Source organism: Seriola aureovittata, chromosome 19 (assembly GCF_021018895.1).
Source record: "Seriola aureovittata isolate HTS-2021-v1 ecotype China chromosome 19, ASM2101889v1, whole genome shotgun sequence".
Classification (NCBI taxonomy): Eukaryota; Metazoa; Chordata; class Actinopteri; order Carangiformes; family Carangidae; genus Seriola; species Seriola aureovittata.
The window spans coordinates 23800001-23827500 of NC_079382.1; the positions used below are offsets into that span (position 1 = coordinate 23800001).

The 27500-nt window shown below is 42.4% G+C and overlaps 2 protein-coding genes across 11 annotated transcripts in view; one reads left to right on the forward strand and one right to left on the reverse strand.

The window, feature by feature from the left end:
• Positions 1-5020: 5020 nt before the first annotated feature.
• id2b (inhibitor of DNA binding 2b) lies at positions 5021-19103 on the forward strand. Of its 5 annotated transcripts, XM_056405053.1 has the most exons (10): positions 5021-5698; positions 6035-6397; positions 6933-7044; positions 7436-7536; positions 7911-7976; positions 8863-8933; positions 10154-11953; positions 12060-12980; positions 13105-17122; positions 17912-19103. In XM_056405053.1, the coding sequence occupies exons 7-8, from the start codon at positions 11082-11084 to the stop codon at positions 12130-12132; spliced, it is 945 nt and encodes a 314-aa protein (XP_056261028.1). In that variant the 5' UTR covers positions 5021-5698; positions 6035-6397; positions 6933-7044; positions 7436-7536; positions 7911-7976; positions 8863-8933; positions 10154-11081; the 3' UTR covers positions 12133-12980; positions 13105-17122; positions 17912-19103. The 5 variants fall into 5 exon arrangements, with proteins under 5 accessions (XP_056261028.1, XP_056261024.1, XP_056261025.1 ...); XM_056405049.1 differs by lacking the exons at positions 12060-12980; positions 13105-17122; positions 17912-19103 and having other exon boundaries at positions 5104-5698; positions 10154-11077; XM_056405050.1 differs by lacking the exons at positions 12060-12980; positions 13105-17122; positions 17912-19103 and having other exon boundaries at positions 5104-5698; positions 7920-7976; positions 10154-11077.
• Positions 19104-19497: 394 nt separating this feature from the next.
• The window catches only part of kidins220b (kinase D-interacting substrate 220b), a 20957-nt gene continuing 12954 nt past the window's right edge, over positions 19498-27500 (reverse strand). For 3 of the 6 annotated variants that reach the window (XM_056404993.1, XM_056404994.1, XM_056404992.1), the window contains exons 25-30: positions 26374-26496; positions 25270-25299; positions 24357-24494; positions 24137-24235; positions 22540-22770; positions 19498-22399 (exon numbers count right to left, since the gene is read on the reverse strand). In XM_056404993.1, the coding sequence (XP_056260968.1) occupies positions 21200-22399; positions 22540-22770; positions 24137-24235; positions 24357-24494; positions 25270-25299; positions 26374-26496 (1821 nt within the window). In that variant the 3' untranslated portion in view covers positions 19498-21199. The remainder of the gene's footprint in view (positions 22400-22539; positions 22771-24136; positions 24236-24356; positions 24495-25269; positions 25300-26373; positions 26497-27500) is intronic. The other 3 variants (XM_056404996.1, XM_056404995.1, XM_056404997.1) reach the window with 3 other exon arrangements.

Below are 27500 nucleotides of genomic sequence, written 5' to 3' on the forward strand. Positions count from 1 at the left end.
CTCCTCTCCTCCTCCTCCTCTTTTGCTCTCAGTTTTTCTGCAGGATCATGTTTCTGCAGCCTGGAGGTTTTTTTTCTGAGTGTGTGTGTGAAATGTCCTGACTGCCAGTGAATGCATCACCGCGGGGTGAAACCAGATCCATCAGTCGGGGCTTTGAAGCGACTCTGCTGGGTGTAAATGTCACCGCTGGCCAGAGGTGAGGGTGGGGGCGCCGCCTTAATGATTCAATAGGTAAGACTGCGACCCCCACAGAGGAAGTGTGTGTGTGTGTGTGTGTGTGGGGGGGGGGGGGGGGGGGGGGTGCAGTTACATGTTACTCAGCAGAATCGGGGGGGGGGGGGGGTCTAATGCTCAGTGTGTTTGTCAGGAAACCTTTCACAGGTTGTAAAGACTTGAGTTAATATCGGGTTTGTAGAGAACGATGCGTTCAGGTTCAGACACTGTGCTGGGTAATGTGACCATGGACAGGTTCATGTTCTGACCTCCAGACCAAAGGATTTCAGCTTTGTTTCTGTGTGTGGGGTTTCTCTTGTCTCTACATACTACACCACCCATGGATGGAATATATAACCCAAGCAGACGTTGACTCCTGAATGTGACTTCTTCGTACCATCAGCTGTTGGAGATCAGATTGTTCTGAACGTCTGAAGTGTCTGATTCTGAACAAACCTACAAAGTGTTGATCAGAACAGAAGAAAGAATCAGAAACAAGACGTCAGTGACATGTCAGAGACTTCTCTCCCAGCTCACACTCTGTGCATGAGGCTGCTGGGACGTTACCTGCTCTTAGCTCCACCTGGTGGCGCCTGAGCTCCACTGCAGCTGCAGCTGCAGCTTCTTCATGGACTCATGAAGTTACTTTCAGTCTCCTTCACACAGACTGTCCTGACTGTAACCAGACCCTCTGACCTCTGACCTCTGACCTCTCAGCATTATATTATTTAACTTTTATTATATGAAGCAGTAACTGTAGCAGCTCTGTTAGAAGTAATAATAATAACAAACTTTATCTGTAAACCAGCTTTTCAAACAGAGGCTCAAAGTCTTCACACTGAGAGATGACTGCAGGTCTGTTCAGCCTGACACTTCTCTGCTCTCCGCTGAGCCTGAGGCTTGATGGTCCGTTAGCTCCACCTAGTGGACAGATAGTAGAACTACACCATGTGATGTGTGACGTCTCTGACACTGACTGGGTTTCTGTCACAGGTCAGACTGGTTCTGACGTCACTCTGATGTTTTTCAGACTTGGACTCTGAAGTTTGAGGAAGTGACTCGTCCTCAGATCAAATGCTCACAGACACCAGGACTGACGAGGGAGAACGAGCAGCTGCTTCTCTCCAGATGTTTCCTCGACACATGAAGGTGGAAAGTGTCTGTAAGTCGACCTGAAGTGAGTTCAGCAGGTGAGAATCCAACCAGAGAAATCTGTACATGTCTGATGAACAGGATCACTGTGCGCACCTTGAGTTTGTTGTTTCTGGAAGCTGATTGGCTGGTTCAAGTAATAAAAATATTCTAAATGATTTTTGTTGGGTTTAAGGACAGTGATTTGAAGATGATTCATGTTAAGGTTTGATTGTAATCTTGTCACGTGACCAGTGAAACGTGCAGAGTCAGAACTGGTCGGACAGGTTTGATCAGTGTGACAGATGTTGTTTTTATTCTTCCATGAAGAAGAATACGTCTCTGGAGGTCTCATTCTCATGGACACGATGTCTCAGTGACGCTTTGATGGAATTTCTTCACATTTGAAACAATCGGTCACTAGGACTCAAAGATGAAGTGATTAGAATGACTGATTTTTGAGGTCAAAGGTCAAATGCCAAGGTCACAGTGACCTCATGTTCCTTTGAATGCGATATCAGGAACACCCAGAGGGAATGTCATTACATCTGGCACACTGTGTTTAATGGCCGTAACTCACAATTCATACATTAATTATGACACAATTAAACTCATATATATGAAAGAATAAAATGAAGTGATAACATTTTATATCCAAAAAGTCAAAGGTCAACTTCACTGTGACGTCATAATGTTCTGCAAAAACACTTATTCAGCACTAACCCAGGAAGGAGAGATTGGACCATATTTCGTGCACATTGGTTGGTGGAAGAAACAACTGTGGTTCTAGTTTGTTGTCAGCACTCGTCCTCAAAACACAATCATGGCATCAGCACTAACAGACTTGTTTTTACTGGAGCCCTGTTCTCACAGCTTGTCTCACTGTCCCTGAGACTCTTCATACATGAGTCTGTTCAGTGTGTCTGATGGACAGAGCAGCTGGCTCAGTGTTTACTTCAGTTATTGTAGAGCTCCACATGTTCAACAGCAACAGCAGTTTATAGATATGATATGACCAATTGTGGGATTAGAACAAACACATTTCATTGTACCAAATCTTGGAGAATAAGGTAAAATATTCTGTTATAATTTACAACATATTATGATTTGTTTGAGGGATTACCAAATAATAGTGGAATAATAGAACATTTTGACAAATAACTTGGAGGAATCCAACACATTTGGGACATAATTAATGACATTTGTTTATCCGTCTATAGCATTATTTAATGTGAAATAAACGACATGAACACAAACAACGTCACAAAAACAATAGTAAATGTTTTCTTACCTGATATTTTTGCAGGATATAAATTCACTTAACTTCTCTCAGGTGACCAAACAGATTCAGTCTTTCCTAATATTCCAGTTCTCCATTAAAACCCTGCAACTCAAATCCGCTCAAAATAAGAATTTATCAGATTTAAAATGATCCAGGAAACAGAAGACTAGCAGCAGTGAGGAGTGAGACACCCAGCAGCAGCTCTCCCACTCAACACCTACTTTCTAATCTGATTCGTTATGTGTTTATGGTCTGAATCTCTAGTTTGAAGTTTTCTTCATTACAACATTATGTTCATTATTTAAAATTATGGTCCTATTTAAAAGAAAATAGACGTTAAAGCAGAGTGGCTTTAGGACGTGGCTACCGCGTCACTGACTAACAGAGGGACCTGCCTGTTGATCCGGATATGACGTCAGAGTGACGTGTCAGACATTTGACTTGTCATTGTGTTTTCAGTTCATCAAAGTCAGCTCCAACATGTTGTTTACCGGTAAATGTCTTGTTCTGTGTTCAGTTGTTCTCAAAGAAACTCAGAGGAGTCGGCAGTTCATTTTTTTCCGGTAAGTACATTTTGTTTTAATCCCGTTTCTTTGCTAGCCAAGATTAGCATCCCTGTTAATATCACAGTTCAGGTGAAGATGCACCTTGCTAACCAAGCTAGCTAGCTAGTGCTAGCGTTAGCTGATAACCTGTGTGAACCTGGGTTAGCCCGTGGAGGTGTTCAGTCAAAGCCCAATAAAAAGGTGAATTTAATCGACGTTAATCTAACGACGTTTGGTTTGTGTTACTCCACGTGACCCAGTTTAATTGATCTGCGTTAGTGTAATGCGCAGCGTTAATGTCAGTTAATACATTGTCCATCAAGACGTCGTGATAGTTAAAGTTAAGATAACGTGACATATTCAAAATGTGTAGACAAATATTTGTCATATAGAAGATTGTTGATTTAATATTCAAACCAGTCCTCAACTGAAGCAGACATTCATGCACCTGTCCTGACAGCTGATCGATATTTGTGATTAACTGTGATCCACCGCATCTCAACTCAAGTGTTTGTGTTTTATTGTCATTTGAAAGGTTTCACTGTGAAAACTGAGTGATCTGTGCCAACAGAAGGAGGAGCTCATGTACAGAGCAGCACATTAGTTTCCATTCATCTGGTTGAAGGGAGACTGCATGGACATCCTTAGTTCTCTAATGTGCTGTGATGATGATGATGATGATGATGATGATGATGATGATGATGATGCTAGAAAACCTCCCAGTTGAGCTTCCTCTGATGAAATGACAGACTAACTGCTGATGAGTTAGTTTATTATTCTGTCTTCAGTATTCACAGGTTCAGTTTCTTACCTGCAGCTTCATTCTGCTGTTGTTGACAGGTGATGGTAGCAACACTTTTAAGATCAGAATCTATAAATATTAAACTGTGATTAAATGATGGATCATCTCTGGCACTGTCACCACCTCCACAGGTGAAAGTATTTACCAGTTAACAGCAGCATGTTTCTTGATCCTTCATTGTCAGTGTTGTCAGACAACATTTAAATATTACTAGTGTTTATGTTGTTGATTAAAGCTAACATAGAAATAGTCACACAATGCTGTACGTGTTACTATTGTGAAAATTCATACCAGATGTGTTTTATAAAAACCATCAACAAAGTTAAAGCAAGAGCTTCATAAACAACTTTATTGGACATTATAAACTACATTAATCGAAACAATTTACAACACTGGAAACATGTATAAAAGAATAATAAATGGATTAATTAAATACTGTAGTGCACAATTTACAATAAACTAACTATTTAAAATCAAAAGATAGTTGTGGATGAAGTTAAAGCTGAATTTCATTGTCATATGTAAGTTTGCTTAATAAAAAGAAGTAGTTAAATCAAAAGCAACAGAATCTTTAGTAACAAGTATAATCATTATTCAACATGTGTGAGACAGTTAATATTTATTTGTTTATATTTATTTGTTCCAGTAACAATCTCCCTCTAAATAAGTGATGCTGTTGGAACAGCACACTGATATTAACTATAATGGCTGAGGAATATGAAATATGAATCTAATGTTTTAAACTATTGAGTTTGTTACAGCTGCAGTGGAGTCCAAGAGTCATGTGACTGTATGTCTGACGTGGGGCAGAGAGTGTAATACGACAGTGAGGGTGAAGGGAACCAGGAAGAGCAGAGCTGATCAGACTGAACAATGTTATGGCCACAAGTGTTACATTAAAAAATACTATATCATCATATAAGACACTGTGTGTGTGTTTGGGAAGAGAAGATCTTCATGTGTGGACTCTGCAGGTGGAGGTGGTGCAGGGCCTCCATCATCACTGCAAGAGGTTGTAGGTGTCCCCAAAGATCCAGAACTTGGCTGGATGGAAAAAACATTATAATAGAGGGAAATCATATCAATATCATATTGTAAAGTTTAGAGAAAAAGATAAGAGAAACAGCACTCTGATTAGATGATCACAGATATCTGAAAATACATTATTCCCTCAGCTTAGTTGTAATAAACAGTCTGCTGAACCGTTTTACATGAAATAACAATAGAATAGAAACTAATACTGAGTTTGGAGTCATTGTGCAGGTTCACATGTCATGATGGTTCTCAGCTCTCAGTCATGTTCTTTATTCTGACAGAGACACAATCATTCCAACAGATGTTTTGACTCCTGTCATCAATAATGAAATGAACTAGAGCTGAAAACTATCCGACTAACACTGAACCAAACTTAATATGAACAAACACACACACATACCCAGAAACCAACATGGCAGCAATGAACTGACACCTGGCTCTGTGAGCAGTCCACAGTCAGTAAGTGAAATACTCAGTAAGTAAAATTTCCCGGGCTGTTGTATCTTCTTTGCTTGCAGAAATCAACTGCCTGGTGCTGGATGTGAGTCTCACAGCGTCTGAGGTTTTACTTTCTCAGCAAAGTGGTTCCACAAAGGGTTTATATCTTGATGCTTCATGTGAAAAATGCAACATCTACTGGCCTGAATGTAAAATGAGTGAATACAAATGTTTCTATGTCACAAATTGAATGTATGCATGATTGTATTTTATATTCCAAGCATAGATTTATATACTGTCAAAGCAAATAAAAATGTTTTGTGTGTCAATATCAGTCAAGTTAAGCTCAATGTCTTTGTTTGAACTAAGTGTCAAAACTGTAAGTTGGTTTGTAATGTGGACAAAGAACATGAAGCTTTATTTTTAAATGTCAGCTTTGGTGGTTTTGCTGTAAAGGTGCAATATAAGATGTGGCCAGAACTTTAGTTTAAAATGTTTAAAAAAAGAAAAGAATTAACACTATCAACAGTGTGTGAAGCAGCCACAGTGATGATGTCATGATCAAGACCTCCATCTGTTGTATTTCAGAGTTATCTACTGAAATGCGCATGCGCACCAGCCTCTCCTGACCTGTCCTGTGTTGTAATACCACTTTGTGACTGTTGACGCTGTGTGAGTCAGTAGAGCATCAAGTCTGCCCTCAGTCCCACGAAGAAGAACAACTTCCGGCAGAGCTTGAAGTTAGCATCACAGAAACACAGGAATGGCTGAATCTCCTAAAAGACGATATTCATCTGCGTCCTGAAGCACCGCTCCCGACAAGAAACCACGTTCAACGGCAAAGAAAAGAAGCGACAGAGTAAATCTGGATGTGTCTTCCCGCCGCTAGAGAAGCTCTGAGAGGAAAGAGATGCGGTTTGATGCCGAGCTCGCAACTTTCCTGTTAGCCTGGTGAGTAGCATCAATGCTAGCTCTTTAGCTAAAAGTATAATCGTTCAACGACCGACAAACATTTCAGGTGGTGATATTGACGTTGTGGACAGACGTTTTAGCGGTTAGTAGTGTAATGATAAGTGCTAACAAAGGTACTGCCCATAGGTGGCAGTATAGCGTCGCAGACCTCTTGCAGAGTGTATGTTGATACAGGAAGACTCGTAGAAGAAGAGGCGGAATGGCGCGACGTTGACTGAATAAACAACTAGCTGAAGCTAGAGTGAAGTTCAACTTTGATGTTTTATTCATAGAAGAATAAGAACGTTACATATTTTAGCGGTTAGTAGGATTGTGTCTGTTGCTCTCGGCTGTTGTACAGCTAGTGACGTCAGTAACTTCAGGCTCATCTTGTAACTGACTGTAACGTGAGATTGTATGGAGCCAGTAGACCGAGTGAATACACGTCGATCGGTTCACCATGTTGTAACCACTTTACATTACTGTTAGGAGATCAGCCATGATTGAAAGTTCTCTAGGTCTTTACATTTCTCAGGAGCTTTCATCATCCCTCTGTCTTCATCAGGACCTGAGCCAGTACAGGTGCAATACCGCCTCCACCTGTCTCACCTACGGCAGAGAGTCCAGACACAGTGAGGAGGGTCCAGGTGAGTAACATGCTGTCATTCACTTTTAACAGTAAGACTTTACCACTGTGATTAAATCAGACCCACAGTGTAAACATGTTCATACTGCTGATTCTTAATAATGAATATACCACTGACTATATTGGTTATGTATTTTACATTATATCCATGTTTGTACTACTGAATATGTTGGTTATATAGTGTGTGTACATTGAATTCTTATCACACCTCTAGTTGTTTACCCTTAATTTCCTTGCATTTACATTTCATAATATTCATACTGTATTTATTTTTGCATATTCATATCTATCCTCATGATTTATTATACTCACACAACAGACCTAACATATTTGAATATAAAGAACTTGTATGATCTAAAGAAATTGTCCTATCACATGTTCGTCTGTATCAGGACCAGAAGTCCAGTCTAATCACCAATGATGAACCAGCACCTGCCTTTTCTTCTGCATCTGGCCTCATCAATCATCAACCACATGACATCAACACCTTGAGGTATGATCCCTGCACATGACAGATATTGTCTTTACTGTGATCTTTTGCACATCTTGCCCTGCAGGAGTTATGTCATTCTTAAACACTTTTGTACATAGTTGTGTAGTATTGTTTTCATTTTATATATTTATATTTGAATGTTGCAGTATTTTTTTATTTTTTTTATTTTTTTAAGATAGAAATCTCTTCTACAAATTCTTCACATGTATCATTTGTTCAGATTTATTCATAAAGTCTTGTTTTTATTACAGTATATGCTAAATGAGGTTTAAATTGATGATTGATACGTCTTTTATGTTCTGAAGTTTTAGAATGCTTCAAACATTTCTTCATAGTCAAAGGAGGATCTGCTCATGTCCTTATTTTTCCTTTAGCTTTGATAGTGATGGCAGAATCCACCTCGGCCCAGAACCACACCTTGCACAACCCAGCAAGAAACGGTAAGTCATGTGCTTTACTCACATAATCACAAATGCATCAGAAAACAATGCTGATGTGATTAATATATTATGTGGCTTGAATATTATAATTAAAATACTTGTGGGGGAAACTTGCTGTTTATGATTTGATGTGAAAGAATTCACTGTGACGTAATGAGGAATTACTCAATAATAACTCTTAATGACTTTACTCACCAAAGCTATACAACTCTAAAAACAACCACAACATGCTGAGGAATTTGACTCTAGTTTACAATGCAGGTCTGTTGTAATGTGTTGCAAATGACCCTCAATAATACATTGCGAACAAGTTTTGCATTTGTAAAAAGAAAAACAAGACTGTGAATAGAACAGAACAAATGACCAGTGTTGATGTAACAGACAATGTGAAAGACAAAGTGCTTCGGTGTGTGACACTGAAGTTACAAGTAGAATTCTGAGCCTATTTTTACATCTGAAACTAACTGGACAATGACAGTCCAATCAGAGGGCAGGTGGTTTTGTTAAAATTATATTCTGTTTATTACATTTAAGTTGTCGTCATGACAGATGCATCAGAAAACAACGTGGGTGTGAAGCTCTGTCCTCATCATTATTCACACTCACTGTCACATCTGCCATCAACTACTCAATAACAGCTCAAAGAACTAATAACCAACTACTAACTGTCTCAGTGAACAAAGAGCCAACAGCTGATCAGTCAGCTGATCAACAGCTGAGGTCAGATCACATGTAGTCTGTCTGTTGTCTGAAGCAGATCTACACAGAGCTCTACATCACAGAGGGAGGGGCTGGAGAGGTCAGCGATGAACATGAGGTCAGACAGAGTGAAACAGCATCCAGGAAACCAGACTGCCCTAATACTGACCTTTATTTGTTCATGCAGGTCCCTGGCTATTATTTCATGAATGAATGATCTAGTGGAAAATTTCTCACACAGCGTCTCAGAACCCACAGGTAAGTCATGGAAAGATTTAAAATGGGATGTTACAGAGATGTCCAGGAGTGATCAGTCAAAGCAAGGTGGAGTTGTTTAAAGTGTTGAGGACGGTTTTCCTTTCAGCCTAAACACTTCTGTAGTTGAGACAGGTAGGTGGGGAGTCACAGGTGTCGTTTGCACATTGAGAGTTTTAAAGGTCACATGTGGGTCATTAGTCCACCTGACTGTCCTGTGAGAGTAGCTACAGTCTCATGAGTTAAGTTGTGAATGTGCCTTAAAGCCTCAGTGAGCTCCAACCAAGCGTCAACCTCTGGGTCTGAAACATGAAGCCAACACCTAAGTGTCTAAACCTACAGTTCCTCTAACGACCACTAGAGTCTGGCTCCAACAGTGAGTCAGTCCCCATAGACTCCCATGTTAAAATGTCCAACTTTACAGCAGAAATAAACATGTTTACAGCCTGGTACAAAAACTGGTTTGGTCTCTAGAGCTGATTTCCTAAAGTCCTAAAGTTATGGAGGATGTAGAATTGACTCTATGGATCCAGCTGCAGTATTTGTTGGATGATTGAACAGCATCTTAAATCCAATCGAGAGGCTTGTGTCTCCCACTTGGTTTATTGTGAAACTCACAGCGACTGTTCCTGCCCCTTAATTTCCTTTGTTTATATTTCATTGTTAAATCGTGTAGATTGAAAATGAGCAAAGTGTCAGGTCACAAGTTTCACTGCTCCCTGAATATGATCAGTGTCTGAATGATCCAACTGGGACAAAGAATTTGAACTAACAGGAACAGTCATATAAACTGTGTTGGTGTAAAGGTGTAACTTAACACAGCATATATCGGCATTGCTCAATATCCATGTTACACATGAATAATGAATTAGACATTATACACAATCGACATTGATTATTTATGTGGGATTTGAAAATACAATATAAAAAGATCATGGACACTGGTACAACAGCATTCACTCCCTCTCAAGTTCATTAATAACATGCAGCGTTTTTTTTTTTATTAATTCTTGTTGAATGTTTGAACCTGGTGAAATGATGCATGAAAATCTCTGGAGGAGGTTTACAACAAATCTAACATGGAGAGTTTTTGGTCTCTGTTAATGTTAGGGAATATATTTCTTCCATAAAACCTCCTGAACAAATAGATACCACACTCATCAGAACATGTTTTCATGATTCATGTTTTCTATAACTTCCAATTTATGTCATTGCTTTTTTAGAGATTCTTACTGACTGCCAACGTAAACTCAAATCTACCCTGAAGAAGAAGTTCCAGTGTGTGTTTGAGGGGATCTCTAAAGCAGGAAACCCAACCCTTCTGAACCAGATCTACACAGAGCTCTACATCACAGAGGGAGGGACTGGAGAGGTCAATGATCAACATGAGGTCAGACAGATTGAAACAGCATCCAGGAAACCAGTCAGACCAGAAACAACCATCAGACAAGAAGACATCTTTAAAGCCTCACCTGGAGGAGACGGACCAATCAGAACAGTGATGACAAAGGGAGTGGCTGGCATTGGGAAAACAGTCTTAACACAGAAGTTCACTCTGGACTGGGCTGAAGACAAAGACAACCAGGACATACAGTTCACATTTCCATTCACCTTCAGAGAGCTGAATGTGCTGAAAGAGAGAAAGTTCAGCTTGGTGGAACTTGTTCATCACTTCTTTACTGAAACCAAAGAAGCAGGAATCTGCAGGTTTGATCAGTTCCAGGTCGTGTTCATCTTTGACGGTCTGGATGAGTGTCGACTTCCTCTGGACTTCCACAACACTGAGATCCTGACTGATGTTACAGAGTCCACCTCAGTGGACGTGCTGCTGACAAACCTCATCAGGGGGAAACTGCTTCCCTCTGCTCGCCTCTGGATAACCACACGACCTGCAGCAGCCAATCAGATCCCTCCTGAGTGTGTTGACATGGTGACAGAGGTCAGAGGGTTCACTGACCCACAGAAGGAGGAGTACTTCAGGAAGAGGTTCAGAGAGAAGAAGCAGGCCAGCAGCATCATCTCCCACATCAAGACATCACGAAGCCTCCACATCATGTGCCACATCCCAGTCTTCTGCTGGATCACTGCTACAGTTCTGGAGGAGGTGTTGAAAACCAGAAGGGAGGAGAGCTGCCCAAGACCCTGACTGAGATGTACATCCACTTCCTGGTGGTTCAGACCAAACTGAAGAAGGTCAAGTATGATGGAGGATCTGAGACAGATCCACACTGGAGTCCAGAGAGCAGGAAGATGATTGAGTCTCTGGGAAAACTGGCTTTTGAGCAGCTGCAGAAAGGAAAGCTGATCTTCTATGAATCAGACCTGACAGAGTGTGGCATCGATATCAGAGCAGCCTCAGTGTACTCAGGAGTGTTCACACAGATCTTTAAAGAGGAGAGAGGCCTGTACCAGGACAAGGTGTTCTGCTTCGTCCATCTGAGTGTTCAGGAGTTTCTGGCTGCTCTTCATGTCCATCTGACCTTCATCAAGTCTGGACTCAATCTGATGTCAGAAGAACAATCAACCTCCTGGTTATCTAAAGTCTTCAGGGACAAGCCTGAACCAACACTCTTCTACCAGAGAGCTGTGGACGAGGCCTTACAGAGTCCAAATGGACACCTGGACTTGTTCCTCCGCTTCCTCCTGGGTCTTTCACTGCAGACCAATCAGACTCTCCTACGAGGTCTGATGACACAGGCAGGAAGTGGCTCAGAGACCAATCAGGAAACAGTCCAGTACATCAAGAAGAAGATAAATAAGAATCTGTCTCCAGAGAAAAGCATCAACCTGTTCCACTGTCTGAATGAACTGAATGATCGTTCTCTAGTGGAGCAGATCCAACAGTCCCTGAGATCAGGACGTCTCTCCACAGATAAACTGTCTCCTGCTCAATGGTCAGCTCTGGTCTTCATCTTACTGTCCTCAGAAGAAGATCTGGACGTGTTTGACCTGAAGAAATACTCTGCTTCAGAGGAGGCTCTTCTGAAGCTGCTGCCAGTGGTCAAAGCCTCAAATAAAGCTGTGTATGTGAACATATATCCATCTACATTTACTGTATCTTCTTCTCTAGTCACGACAAAAAAATGATTTTTATACTTGTTTTCTTTTGTTCTGCTGATTCCTCTTCAGACTGAGTGGCTGTAACCTCTCAGAGAGAAGCTGTGAAGCTCTGTCCTCAGTCCTCAGCTCCCAGGGGACATGAGTGAAACTCTTCAGGGCATCATATAACATCATATTTCCCAGGATGATAAACACAACATTTCAGTCAGACAGACTCATCAGACATGAACTCTGTTTCTCCTCCTCTCTGCTTTGGCAGCAGAAACAGTCTGACATCACTTTCACTTTTTCTTCACAACAGTTTGTTCATCATCAGAGAGAAACTAAAACATTCACTCTATAGTAAAGACAAATATAATAATTCTGCTGAGAGAGCTGATCCCCCCCGAACAAACACACATGAACATTAAATCTGAGTTCAGTCAACAACATGAAGAACCACGTCCGGAGGTTTGGGTGGTGGAGGATCTGCAGCAGTAAACAGTGTTGACATGAGTGTAACCAGCGGAGACACTGACTGTGTCCACAGTGTTCAAATGTCCACGCTGTACACCTGCATGAATATGATTGGATGTTACTGGTGACACAGCTGTGAAGGAGCCAATGAATGTGAAAAACACTAGAAACAGCTGATACCAATCAACCAATACAACTATGACTTCAGTTCAGTGTCTGAACCAACACAAAGCTTCATTAGTGTCAGCGACAGTGGTGAACATCTAATGCTGGTGTGTGTGTGTGTGTGTGTGTGTGTGTGTGTGTGTGTGTGTGTGTGTGTGTGTGTGTGTGTGGTGTGTGTGTGTGTGTGTGTGTGTGTGTGTGTTCAGTCTGTCAGGATGAGGAAGGCTGTTCTTCTCTGGCCTCAGCTCTGAGCTCCAGCCCCTCCCATCTGAGAGAGCTGGACCTGAGCTACAATCATCCAGGAGACTCAGGAGTGAAGCTGCTGTCTGCTGGACTGGAGGATCCACACTGGAGACTGGAGACTCTCAGGTATGAACAGACAACAAGAACTTTATCATATAAACGTTACAGGAAATAACAACATATCAGTCAATAATCAATCAATAATCCATCAGATGAGTCAGATGATAAACTGTCTTGTTCTCTCCATCAGATTCCTGTGAACTGGAACTGGACACAAACACAGTGAACAGAAACCTCAAACTGTCTGACAACAACAGGAAGGTGACATGGGTGACAGAGTATCAGTCATATCCTGATCATCCAGACAGGTTTGACCTTTGGCCTCAGCTGCTGTGTTCAACTGGTCTGACTGGTCGCTGTTACTGGGAGGTCGAGTGGAGAGTAGGGGTTCATATATCAGTGAGTTACAGAGGAATCAGAAGGAAAGGAAACAGTGAAGACTGTGTGTTAAACTCTGTTAAGAAGGGGGAAGAGGGAGATAACAGACAGAGATAAAATGAACAACCCGGAAAATAAAAGTCATTACAGGAAGAGAAAAAGGTTTGAAGATTGAAAGATGTGACTGATAGTTTGTAACAACAGCAGAAGCTCCATCACATGGAGGTGGACTCCCTCAGGGAGGTGGTGGTGAGACAACTTCAGCAAAACATTAAAGTATGAAACCTTTGGAAAAGTTTGACGTGTTTTCAGAACAGTAGCGAGTTCTCAACGGCTTTGTCTTTTACATCAGATTCAGACTTTGTAGAGAAATGTTCTCTTTGAAATGAACCTTGAACTTCATCTTTTCAACATCTCAATATTTGTGATTCCCCCGTCCTGCTTCCTTCGCTGTTTTTGATTCCTCTTGCTGTAATTGCCATGATTTTATGTTGATCTATCTGAATGTATTTATTGGCTCAGCAGCGCCCTCTAATGGAGGTAATAGATATATGACACTGGCAGCTTTGAGACATGGCCAGTTCTTGACAGATTTCTGCAATGAGTTGCCAAGCAACAGCACGGTGTGCAAATATTGTGTATTAATGTCTGTATGTAACACGTATAAACATGTATGTGCACTGTGATTTGTAGAAATGTTCATGAGAAGAGTTACGAGTGCGTCGCTGTACTTTTAAAGTCCTGAAATGTTTTTATAAAACAGCATATCACACTTGAAGCTAGCTAGTTAGCCTCTGTGCTAAAATAACTTGCTCTTGTTTTATAGAGTGCTGAGTGAGAGTCACATGTATGACTGACCAGGACATAGTCTGTTTCTCTTCAGGTAATAACCGGCGCCACATGAAGATAAACAGGCCTCCCACTCCTCAGAGGGGAGGGGTCACCTGATCCCGCCAGTCACAGTGAAGTGCAGCAGAGCGGGGTCACAGCTGCGCAATGCGCAAAAAAAAAAAAACATTTTTGCAAATTTTGGGCAGATATTACGATTTCAGTTGGAATGGTAGTTTTTGCATTTTCACTGAAAGAAATATGAAATTGATTTTTGTTGGTCTTGTACCAAACAATCATGTTCCTTTATGATCTGTAGGTCGAGGCGTCTCCGTAGCACCACAACACTGATGGTGCTAACAATGCTAATGCTAACAATAATGTAACACATTTTACCTACATCAAAAAAAAATTTGGATTTGGATGTTGCACATAGTGGCCCTCATTTATCAATCTTGCGTGAAAACAGGCGCAGATCTGAGCGCAGAATTGGTCGTACGATATGATCCACGTGTGATTCATGAAACATTCGTATCTAAATGATCGGGTCTTGATAAATGCGGCGGCTGAATTCGATCGTCATTAACATGTTACGCCCTTAAATATTCCTGGTTCGGAGGCCCCGCCCACTAAGGTCAAACATGGAGAGAAGAGTTACTGGCAAAAAACGAAACTTTTCAGAGATGGAGATCGACATCCTGACATCCGAGGTGGCGCAAAATAAGGATGTGCTTTTTGTCAGTCTGAAGAGCGGGATCACAGGAGCTCATAAAGCCGCTGTGTGGAAGAGGGTGACGGAGATGAGTTTGGCTCTGCAGCGCCGCCTCCTGCAGCCGCGCGCCAACACAGCTGTTTGAAAAATAAAAGAATCGTGTGTGTCCCGGTCACCTGGCCACCACGTTTAAGAGTGAGAGCTTGGCATCACAAATCACCTGTACATTTATAGAGTGGTAGTTTTTGCGATTGATGAATGCGTAATCATTCATGGATGGTGCCTTCAGACGCACGTGAGTGAAATCAATTGCTCCAACCAAATTTGGAAACCCAGCAATCTGGAGATCCCTGCGGTCTCTGAACACGCGCTCACGTCTGACACGCGCGTATTGTTCCTCCAAAACGAGTAAATCTGCCATCGTTATGATTTGATAACTGTCAAAGCATCTGTTTAAATAAGGGAGTGAGTAAACATCTGGCCAACCACAGTGCAACAATGATTATCTCACCAGATGTTTAATTGTTGTTCCAGTTGTGTCACACCCATCGGAAAAAACCATAAACAATTACACAATTTTGCCATGAGTTCATTTGCAAACACACATTTCTGCTTGTATTTATTATTATTTCAAATTTTAATGTGCAATAATTACATGTCATGTTTGGCTATTTAGCCTCTCATATTGTTTTATTGTACAAAAAAGTGGTATCAGTAAAAAACGAGGGCTTTTTTAAAATTTAAATTTTCTTTATCTTGTTTTATTCGTTTTAAGAATCCGTTTTGATCTGTTCTAAATATGTGACTGTTTATTTTGAGGTTTGTTTAATAATTCTTTTCAGACTCAGCCAGATTTTGCTGCTGCACCGCAAATCCAGATTTGCGTACACGAGCTCAGACCTGACGTGAGATCTGATCGTAGCGTCCGCTCACGTCCAAATTGATAAATGCCGAAGCTTGCGTGGAAACGGACGTACGCACGGTTTTCTGCCGCACGTTCGTTTGATAAATGAGGGCCAGTGTGATTTCAATGTTATTGTGATTAATTGTGCAGCTCTAACAAAAGTGCAAAAATGATCATGAAAGAAACATTGTGATCAGTTTGATTGTAAATTGTGAAACCATTAATAAAATACTGAGACGCAATAGACTAAGAAAGTGATAACACTGTATTTAAAGTCACTTCACAGCTGATCATATGAAGTTTAAAAGGTGAAACACTTTAACTGAGCAGCCAGACATTATAACGAAGCCTGTTCTCTGCAGGTCCAGCAGCTTGACTCTGGCACAAACTCACATTCTCAACATTTGCAAAACAAACAGCAGAAGCCTGTTGTTATTCCTCTGTTAGGAAAATGTCAGTGTGAGTCCAACAGTCAAACACCTGTGCGGCTTCACGCATTTGAATATGTTGTATATTAGCAGCAGCTGCAGCCGTGTTTTGCATGTTGGTGTCTCTGATCACAGAAAGATAAGATGCACAGCGTGAGCTTCATCACTGTTGTTGTGCAGCTGCTCTCATGTCACGGCCTCCAGACACTCTGCAAATCACCCCAGTCAAATGAGAGCTCTACGTCATCACCTACGGTGGCCTCAGAGGCTCAGCATGAGACACGTGTGGTCACAGCAACCTGACCATGGAGCTCTGATGACGTCATTGTCAGAGTACTTGCTTTATTCGATGTGTATTTATTTAATTGTCTAAACGTTATTGAGACAGGTGAGCTGTCACTCAGACGGTTCAATCAGCTCATTTGAAAAGATGATTGACATTCTGTTTGAGCCAATGAGCGTTCAGCTCAGACTGCAGCCTCTCTATAAGAAGCTCAGTCTCTGCTCCGTGGTCTGCAGGTGTTTTCCTGCCACCTCCGGTGTGTCAGCGTCCCGCCCTTTGCAGGTTCTGATCCGGTGGAGGCGGGTTTTCTCATGTGAAGCTCACTGTCCACCAGGAGACATGACAGCCGGGAGCCCGGTGCCGTCACCGGACTCCTCCCGGAACAAGAGCCAAGCGGCGGAAGACCCGCAGGTCCCGGTTCTCCTGCTGCGGGACATGAACCTGTGTTACCGGCTGCTGCGGCAGCTGGTGCCCGGGGTGCCGCCCGGACGCGCCGCCAGCAGGGTGGAGATCCTGCAGCATGTCATCGACTACATCCTGGACCTGCAGACCGAGCTGGACGCCTCCTGCCCGCCCGCAGACCGAGGAGAACCGCACCGCTGTGACCGGCGACAGCAGCGCGCACAGCGGACACAGAGCGGCCAGAGCGCCGGTGTCGAGACCCACACCTGCCAGGTAGGAAACAGTTCAGTACCGTGTATCTGCTTATTGATCAGGTATTGATAGCTGATCAGCTTTGACCGTCTGTTTTCAAACGGCTTCTGTTCATCATTTTGTTTTCGATGAAAAAAAATAAAGGAACAAAGAAAACAAAATAATGAAATCTTCTTGTTATTGATTTTATATTGAATTTATTTGGATTAAAGATGTTTTTTTTGGTTTCTTCAGCTTGTTAAACAAACATCATATAAAGTCCAGGTCCGTGATGACCTCTGACCTCTGATGCCTCAGCAGTTTTGTGACTGTGGTTTTGACTTTTGTTGATCTGAAAACTATTTGTTTAATATTGATTAAGCTGACTGATCAGGTGCTTTAATGTTTAGGAACCACTGACTGTTCTTGTGGCTGCGACACCACAGAGGGATTTGACCTTTGACCTTGTGGTTGTTCTGGTCACATTCAGAGCTGGACACACACACACACACACCGTCTTGTATATCATGCTTTCCCTCCCCCTGACCTGAACCTTAAACCCAGATCTGAGCCTTTGAGACTAAATGTCCGGTCCTCACACACAGTCGTGTATCTGTGACTTCAGAGGACAGATCATAACCTTAAGCTAACCTAAAGCTAAAGCTAAGTCAATCTTAACTTAAACCCAACCAAGTAGACATCCTAAAATTTAATGATACGCAAACTGTGTTCTGCACATCCCCCAAAGGAGGACACACTATGTCCTTTCACATTAAAAGCCTGTGGACAGTATCAGTCTAACATGATGCTTCTCCGTCTCGCCTCTTGCAGGAGCCTGATTCGACCTGACGTCACCACAGATACTGAGTCGTCCTTCTCTGGACTCGGTGTCGGTCTTGTCTGAACTGGACGAGGAGGCGATCTGATCTTGTTTGTTTGCATCATCACAGAAACCTCGGCCACTCAGAATCACAACCTTTGATCCGAGTCTGATTTGGATCAAGTCTGGATTGAATCTGTTAAACTCGGACTTTGAGACTGGAGATGTGAGCTGGACCTGAGATTTAGTTTTGACTTCAGAATTCCTTTAACTTCCTTTCTATTGTCCTGCACTTCCTGCTTGATTGTCAAAATAAGACTCACAACTAGGACACATCAGAGCTCAGCTGACACAAATCAACCTTTACTGTGACAGTTCATCGTTTTCCACCATGATTATTTTTAACTCTCACTCTGGTGCTGCGTTCACTTACACTGGGAAGTCAGAGCTGGGAGTGACAACACACCTAAGCTGATCGCGCTCTCGAACAGTCAGGACCTTGTTGTTGTTGTTGTTGTTGTCGTTAACAGAACCAGTTGATAACAACATTACACCGTAGCAACATGTCCCCAGACAGTTCTGTGTGTGCGGCAGCGGCCATCTTGGATTTCAGGGTTGGGGATTCATTGTTTGGTGTTTAGACTTCCCTGTTGAAGGGGAACGCATCATGAAATCTGCCACCACAGAAGAAGAGAGCTTCACAGCTTTGACTCTTCAAAATAAAAGTCTAGAGAAATATGTTGGTCCTTTTTTAAATTATCTGTTCATCTTCTGTTGTTGTGGTTTTGCAGGAATTATGGGAAATTCTTTCTGCTGCAAATCAAAACAGTATTTTGATATTTTTAGTTGACTCATAGTTTGAACTCAAAATTCTCAGTTTGGTCAAAGGTTTTTACAATTTAAACTCTGCAACCTGAAATCTGCTGCCACAGGAGGAGGAAATATTCATATCTTTTCAACGTTAAAGTCTACAGTGTGATCTCATGTATTTTGATTTTTTTGGTTTTATTTTGTGTTAAATTACTACGACACATTCTGCAAAAAAAGTCCCACATTTAAATATTTTCTTTGACTTCAGCGGTGGAGTGTAAGGCACAGCCTGTTGCACTTTTATACTGAAAAGAAAATTACAAGATTGAATAGTTATTTTTTGACACATTTGTACATATGTCTGAAATTCAAATAAAAAAAATTCACCAAATAGTTTTTGGCTTAAATTTTTAAGACTTAAACTCCAAACTGAAGCATTGAGCTTTTTGCCTTTTCAAAGTAAAAGCCAGGTATTCTTCAAATTTATTATCAGGGGTTTTTGTATTGTTTTGTGTTTTTTGATAGAAGTCATACAGATTCCATGTTTTTACATTGAGACTTTTGCATCAATGATTAAATTTAGTCTCACAAAAGAAAAGACAAAAAAAATTCACATTTGATCCAAAATATCAAAACACAAACTGATTTTTCTGACATCCTTAAAAATTTTACAAAACATTAATGCTCCTCCAGTATAAAGGTCTCTGTCCATGTGTAGTTTAATTATAGATCAGGTAACAAAAACAATTCAAATATGAATGTAATTTTAAGAAATAGTCACGAAGCATCAACGTTCAGACGTTATTTATTCATGTTTTAGTGCAGGACAGATTCCACTAACTTCACCTTCACACCACGAGTCACATGATCACAGAACAACACTGTAAAACTCTACAACAACTTCATCATCATCGACGTGCAGCTTCATGCAGACACGAGAACACGGACCTGACACTGAGCTCGTCACCAATGTTTATACTTCATGTTTATTTCTACAAATACATTTTGGCAGATTTTTTTTAATTTTTTATCCTTTTTAATTCTGGAGAAAATCTGAGCTGCAGAGAAAACTTTGTTCCATCACAGATTTAATGAAAGTGAAAAACAAACCTGAAATTCAAAGACTTCCCTGACATTTAATCCAATGGGACACATCAAATCATCATCAATATCTAAAAGCCTTCAAATGTCCGATAATGTTCAGTTTACGAACAGAAGAGCTGCCGATGAGTTTTTGAGTCGGTTTGAATAAAACGCTAAACTACAAACACAAAAACCACCAACACTGAACGACTTAATACTGACACTACAACAGCTTTTATCTGCAGTCAATAACCTGAATCACAGAGAAGTGAATGTGGCAGGGGTGGACGAGGTTTTCAGCGTGTGAATCCACAGCAGCAGATCTGACCTCTGACCTCCATGGAAAACGTCATGAGAAAGAATCTGACTGTTACTACACTAAGATCTTTTATTTTAACTAATTTTATTTCTAACACCTGGAGGATCAATCCTTCAACCACAGAAACAAACAGGATGAAATGTAAAAAAACATGAAAGAAAAAGACAAACTGAGAAAGTTGAGTCATTAAAATAATAATTAAATAGAAATAATGCACTGAGAATAAATTATATTCAGACAGAAGTTTATAGTTTCCTGATGTTTCTATATAATTGTTAACTAGAGAAAGTTCATGTTTAGGTCTTTCCACAATGGGAGGATTCAGTGAAACATTAATGTATAGACTATAGCATGCACTTATGATGATGATGATGTAACTACAGATTCATCAGCCCGTTCTTCATCACGACTCCTGACTGACTGAAAGAGAATGAATCTATATTTATGGATCTGAGCTTCAGTCCATCAGACAGAAACAGCTGCTCTGATGTTTCTACATTTATGTGGCTCTGCTGTGGTTTTAAATGTTGCTGCAGCAAGGGATTGTGGGACGGCATGTCTCCTTTCCTTTGGTAAAGGAAGCTCCAGTGGAGATGAGAGAGGAAGCAGTGAAGCTCCTTTCCTCACTCTGATCATGAAGCTGTTCAGAGACCCCCCCCCGTAGTGTTTAATAAATAGATGCAGGAAATGAATACGACGTGGGGTCGGCTCTGCTTCCTGTCTGATGCTGGGACTCACACACTCAGGTTCAGTGAAGGATTTTTTTTATGCACAGTAACAATGAACACTGAATATCTGCAGGGGACACTAAAGTCACTCGTCTAAAGCGTCTAAATGTTTTCCATATGTGACATTAATATTGTGTTTAACATCTGCAGGTCGATTCCTGGAGACAGAGATCACATTACAACAACAACATGCAGCTGCTTCTAGTCAGAATCAAGTGTCTAGGTCACTACTACACCTGTGAACATGCACCACGCACTAAACTACCAGTCCACCAGCAGCCCTCACATCTCAGTAGAAGCTTCTGATTGGTTCAGAAGGTGGAGGCGGCTCCCGGCGGACCCTCTCTTTATTTGTGAGGTCACAGGATGCTCTCGCGTTCCTCGCCGAAGGTGACGGTGTCTGAGGACACAGCGCAGATCTCTGGCGGGTCACCGGGCTTCAGGCCCCTCTTCAGGTGAACCACTCGGACGTTCTCGTTGTTCGGCCCTGGCCTGGTGGCGGTGGTGGTCCCAGAGGTGCCGGTGGTCCCGGTGCTGGGGGACATGATGACGTCGCCGGTGGAGGACGAGGAGGTGGGGTTGGAGGAGGAGGTGGAGCCCTCTGCGGGCTGGCGGGGGCGGTTGCCCTGTTGGGCGTTGGTGTTGTTGTTGAGCGTCACGTTGCTCGGCGTGCGGTTCAAGTTGTAGCTCTTGGACGAGGGCCAGCTTTCCTCTGGGCTGCTGGCCAGCAGGCTGCACTGGTCCTCCGAGCAGATGGACATGCGGGCGACGACCGGGTCCTGGAGGCCGCTGAGGCTGCTGGGAAGGCCTCGCTTCCTGGCCAGGCTCTCCTCGTCCAGCTCGATCAGGTTGGCCCTCTCGAGCTGTGACAGGTCTGCCTCCTCGTCCTGCAGCGAGTGGTTGGGCGAGCTCTCGTTGGAACGTACACCGGAGTCGGACGAGTCCTTCTTGTCCAGCATGGCGTCCGACAGGTAGTCCTTCCCTTTCAGTGCTAGCGAACCACTGGGCAGTTTGGGGTCGCCCACTTTCTTGCCGTCTTTCAGCAGGGGGGCATTATCGGACTCCTCAGACTCTTCATCGTCGCTGGTCAGCTTCTGGTAGCGCAGCCCCCCGCCGGCCTTCAGCTTCAGGTCTGCGGCGCCCTGGAACAGCCCGCCTCTTTCTGCCGAGGTTTTGCGTGTCAACAGGGACTTGGAGGATCCATGGTCGCCCTTCTCGTCCTCCTCTGTGATGGGGTCCAGGGCGTCACCGTTGGAGGGGAAGTCAGTGTTGTCTGCTGCCGGCTTGCTGCCGCTCCTCTTGCTGTAGGGTTTGCGTCCATCCTGCTCAGTGCCGTCCTTGCTCTTGTCCTCGGACGATGACGTCATAAACTGTCCCGGCAGCGGTTGGACGGGCTTCTCTCCGCCGCCGCCGCCCATCTCCAGCTGGGCCATCTGGGCGATGTACTCCTGGTAGGCGTTGCGGTACTCGGCCTGCTGCTTGTCTGTCAGCTTGGCGATGTCGTTGGACGACTCCTGAGAGTTGAGGCTGGTCATGCTGGCGGTTCGATGAGCTCCGCCCTGAAGACAGAGAAGAGTTTTCTGTGTCTGAGTTTGAGTTTGAATGAAGTGAACAGCTGATTATTCTAATTATCTACTTTCTGATTGATGAATTGATTCTAAACTGATTGCCCTTCCTGTCACTGTATTTGTGTGTTTACCATCCACTGCATGTTTCCGTGTCGCGTTGGTTCGTCCAGACCCACAGTGCTCAGCTCCTCAAAGCTCAGGTTGAAGCTGTACATTGGCGAAGCGTCCGTGTTGGCGGCGCCGGCGTGAGGCGGAGCCGCAGCTCTTCTTCCCACTTCAGAATGACCACCGACGACGCTGCCTTGCTCACTGGCCGCTTCCTCGTGCAGAACCTGACTCTCAATGTGACGCATGTCCAACACCTGCAGTAAGACAGAGGAGATGGATTCAACAACCTGAATATGATGGTGAGTTCAGTTACACTGTTGTCGTCATGTTGTTTTGTCATGTTGTTGTGGTGTTCTTGTCATGTTGTTGTTTTGTCGTGGTGCTGTTGTTGTTGTGTTGTGGTGTTGTAATCATGTTGTGTTGTCCTGGTGTTGTCATGTTGTTGTTTTGTCGTGGTGTTGTTGTGGGGTTGTCATGTTGTTTTGTTGTGTTGTTGTGGTGTTGTGGTGTTGTGGTGTTGTCATATTGTTGTTTAGTCATGGTGTTGTTGTTGCGTTGTTGTGGTCTTGTTGCGTTGTTGTGTGTTGTTGTTGTGGTGTTGTTGTGTTGTTGTGGTGTGTTGTTGTGGTGTTGTTGTTGTTGCGTTGTTGTGGTGTTGTTGTTGTGGTGTTGTTGCGTTGTTGTTGTGGTGTTGTGGTGGTGTTGTTGCGTTGTTGCGTTGTTGTGGTGTTGTCATGTTGTTGTTTTGTCATGGTGTTGTTGTTGCGTTGTCATGGTGTTGTTGTGGTGTTGTTGTCATGGTGTTGTTGTGGTGTTCTCATGTTGTTGTTTTGTCATGGTGGTGTTGTTGCATTGTTGTGGTGTTGTTGTGGTGGTGGTGTTGTTGTTGTTGTTGCGTTGTGGTGTTGTTGTTGTGGTGTTGTTGCGTTGTTGTGTGTTGTTGTGGTGTTGTCATGTTGTTGTTTTGTCATGGTGTTGTTGTTGCGTTGTCATGGTGTTGTTGTCGTGGTGTTGTTGTGGTGTTGTTGTGGTGTTCTCATGTTGTTGTTTTGTCATGGTGGTGTTGTTGCATTGTTGTTGCATTGTTGTGGTGTTGTTGTGGTGGTGTTGTTGTTGTTGTTGCGTTGTTGTGGTGTTGTTGTTGTGGTGTTGTCATGTTGTTGTTTTGTCATGGTGGTGTTGTTGCGTTGTTGTGGTGGTGTTGTTGTGGTGTTGTCATGTTGTTGTTTTGTCATGGTGTTGTTGCATTGTTGTGGTGGTGTTGTTGCGTTGTTGTGGTGTTGTTGTTGTGGTGTTGTCATGTTGTTGTTTTGTCATGGTGGTGTTGTTGCGTTGTTGTGGTGGTGTTGTTGTGGTGTTGTCATGTTGTTGTTTTGTCATGGTGTTGTTGTTGCATTGTTGTGGTGTTGTTGTGGTGGTGTTGTTGTGGTGTTGTCATGTTGTTGTTTTGTCATGGTGTTGTTGTTGCATTGTTGTGGTGTTGTTGTGGTGGTGTTGTTGTTGTTGCGTTGTTGTGGTGTTGTTGTTGTGGTGTTGTCATGTTGTTGTTTTGTCATGGTGTTGTTGTTGCATTGTTGTGGTGTTGTTGTGGTGGTGTTGTTGTGGTGTCTGTGGCCTGACCGTGGCTCTGAAGAGCTGCCAGTCTCCAAAGTTCATGCTCATCTCCTTCTTCAGCTCATCGATGTTGCACTGAGTCAGAACTCTGCCGTTGACGTTGGCCTGAAAACCAGATGCAGAAAGTCTCAAGTTTGACACGTAAAATCCTGAAGCCCATGAAACGTGTTGTGCTTCACACAGTCGAACACAGTAACCACCCGGTGCTGCTGCTCGTGTCACCGACCTTTCTGATGGTGGCGGCGTACTGTCCCATCATGCTCTGGTCGATGCCTTCGATCTGCCGCACGCGCTCACAAACGGACTCCGTTGTCATGGAGCTGAGGAGGATGGCCGGAGTTCCCGACACGACAGAGGCTGAACCCTGAACACAAATGCACACAGGTTTGATTCCCAGGAAAAAAGCTTTTTATCACTGGATGTTTTACAGTTTCCAGCTGAGTGAAGAGAACACACTATCAGGACTGATCCAGAGTCTGTCTGGAGTCCGTCGTGACGAGTTTCTGATCTACAGCGAGTCGTCAGTGGACAAGTGGACACTCTACAAACACTCCATTCAAATATATGAACAACTTGTGACCCTGTAAAAGCTCAGTGTGAAAACAGGAAGTCTGTGTTTATGATATCAAAATAAGAGTCTTCATATCAGAACTGTTTTTATATTTTATATTACATTTATCAGAAACATTCACTTAGTTCTACTGTTGGTTTATTTCTGTCTCTCACATCATGTTTACATTTACTTTATTACCAACGAGAGTCTTCACTCATTCTTAAAAACATGTTTCCAATATGTCTGAAACATGTTTTAAACATGTTTAAAACATGTTTAAAACACGTCTACATTCTATTAACAAAGGTGTCAGGCCTGAGCACAAACAGTATTTACCCTGGGGGGAGTGTAAGGGGGGGGGGGTCCAAAGGTCAAACCACTTATCGCTCTGAGTAGATCAAACAGCTACTCTACTGAAGCTACAAGCAGCTAGTTCAGGCAAGGTGCATGCTGGGAGTTGTAGGCAGAGCACTTCAGAGGGAGTTAGCTGAAGGAGGACGGCAGCAAGAGCAGTGAAGGAAGGAAGGAAGGAAGGAAGGAAGGAAGGAAGATTGGTTGTGTTGGTTAGAGTTCAAGAGTTCAATACCTGCTTCCTTTTCAAAGATGAAACTTTATACTGCAGACAGACAGACAGACAGACAGACAGACAGACAGACAGACAGACAGACAGACAGACAGACAGACAGACAGACAGACAGGTGAGGAATGAAACTCAAGTGGAGATAAAACATCAGGAAAACAAAGACAAGCGACAGCAAGGCCGAGTGGAAACATTCAGCCGCCATGAGTCCGTTTCCATAAATCCCATTGAATTATATGGTTGGTTGATCGAAGTGTATTAATGTCGAGTGGTGGTGTCTCCTGTAGATAATCAGTGACGATGATCAACAGCTGTTTTCACTTTCAGGGCGTCAGAGGAAGAAAACTAAATCCACCACCACTGAAGAAGAGACGGGCGGAGTCAACAGTGGAAGAAGAACGAGGAAGAAAACCAGCAGCTGGGAAAGTTTCAGTCTTGATCAGACTGAGTTTTAGCCATTCATGATCAATATAGTTCATATAAATACAATATAATACACGAAGTCAAACATCTGTCAGAAACACTTACTGAATCTAATTGATTAGCCGACATGGATTTACTCATTTACTAATCATATTTATTAATTCAATTTCAGTCAGAGTGAATGAGCTTCCACTTGCTGGTTGCAACTTGTTGTGATACAAACTGAATCTGGACGTTTACAGACGTTCAGATTATTGACAGAATCATCATCAGTTAAATCTCTAAATTATTAAAGGAGCTTCATCTTCATCATTTCTAACTCTTCATCCTTTGTTTTTTTTTCCTGCTGGAAATTCACTTCAGTTCAAACCTGACAGGAAACTAACGAAGAGGATTACGTGTGAATCTTTTTTTGTTTTTTAGAATTCTGACTTTAACCTCAAAATTTAACAAAAGACCAAATTCAACATGAAGCACTAATCCTCTTCATTAGGAAACAGATCAACCGTGACAGGAAGAAGAATTATTCCCTCAGTCCTGCAGGAAAATAACCAACACGTGGGTGTAAAGACAAAGAGAAAATGAATGTGGTAGAAAGAATCAGCTGCACATTCTTCTGGAGACGTTTGTTCTGATTCACTCTGACAAAAGAAAAACAACCGTCCTCCACTCAGGTGTTGTACTTACAGGTGCGGCGCTGGCGTCCCTGCTGTATGAGGTTTTAGGTGGCGGGCGTGGATGAAGGTGTGATGGGTAGGAGGAGCCCACAAGTGGGCGTGGCAGCTGGTAAAGGTGATGGGGGAAATATGGCTGGGGGGGAGGGCAGAAAATCAAAATAATGTTCATGGTGATGATCTGAACATCACACAACAAGAAGGAGGCAACAGAAAGATAAGAACTCACTTCAAATCACACTGTGACGGGCAGGAAGTCAGCTGTTACAGCTGTTGTTACAGATGTTATAGATGTTACAGCTGTTGTTACAGATGTTGTTACAGCTGTTATAGATGTTGTAAATATTCTTACAGATGTGCTACAGCTGTTATAGATGTTACAAATGTGCTACAGCTGTTATAGATGTTACAAATGTGTTACAGCTGTTTTATAGCTGTTGTTACAGATGTGTTACAGCTGTTACAGCTGTTACAGCTGTTACAGATGTTATTACAGATGTTATAGATGTTACAGCGGTTGTTACAGGTATTGTTACAGATGTATTACAGCTGTTATAGATGTATTACAGTTGTTATAGATTTTACAGATGTGTTACAGCTGTTATAGATGTTACACATGTTTTACAGCTGTTATAGATGTTACAGATGTGTTACAGCTGTTATAGATGTTACACATGTGTTACAGCTGTTATAGATGTTATAGATGTATTACAGCTGTTATAGATGTTACACATGTGTTACAGCTGTTATAGATGTTACACATGTTTTACAGCTGTTATAGATGTTACAGATGTGTTACAGCTGTTATAGATGTTACAGATGTGTTACAGCTGTTATAGATGTTATAGATGTATTACAGCTGTTATAGATGTTACAGATGTGTTACAGCTGTTATAGATGTTATAGATGTATTACAGCTGTTATAGATGTTACAGATGTGTTACAGCTGTTATAGATGTTATAGATGTATTACAGCTGTTATAGATGTTACAGATGTGTTACAGCTCACCTGACAGCACAGTGTGAATGAAATCATACTGAAGCAGAAGACACAAACAATGAAAGGTGAACTGAACCAGGTGAGCAGGGAACAGTCTGATGACATCACAGCGTTACCGTCACTTAGCCAATCAGGAACCA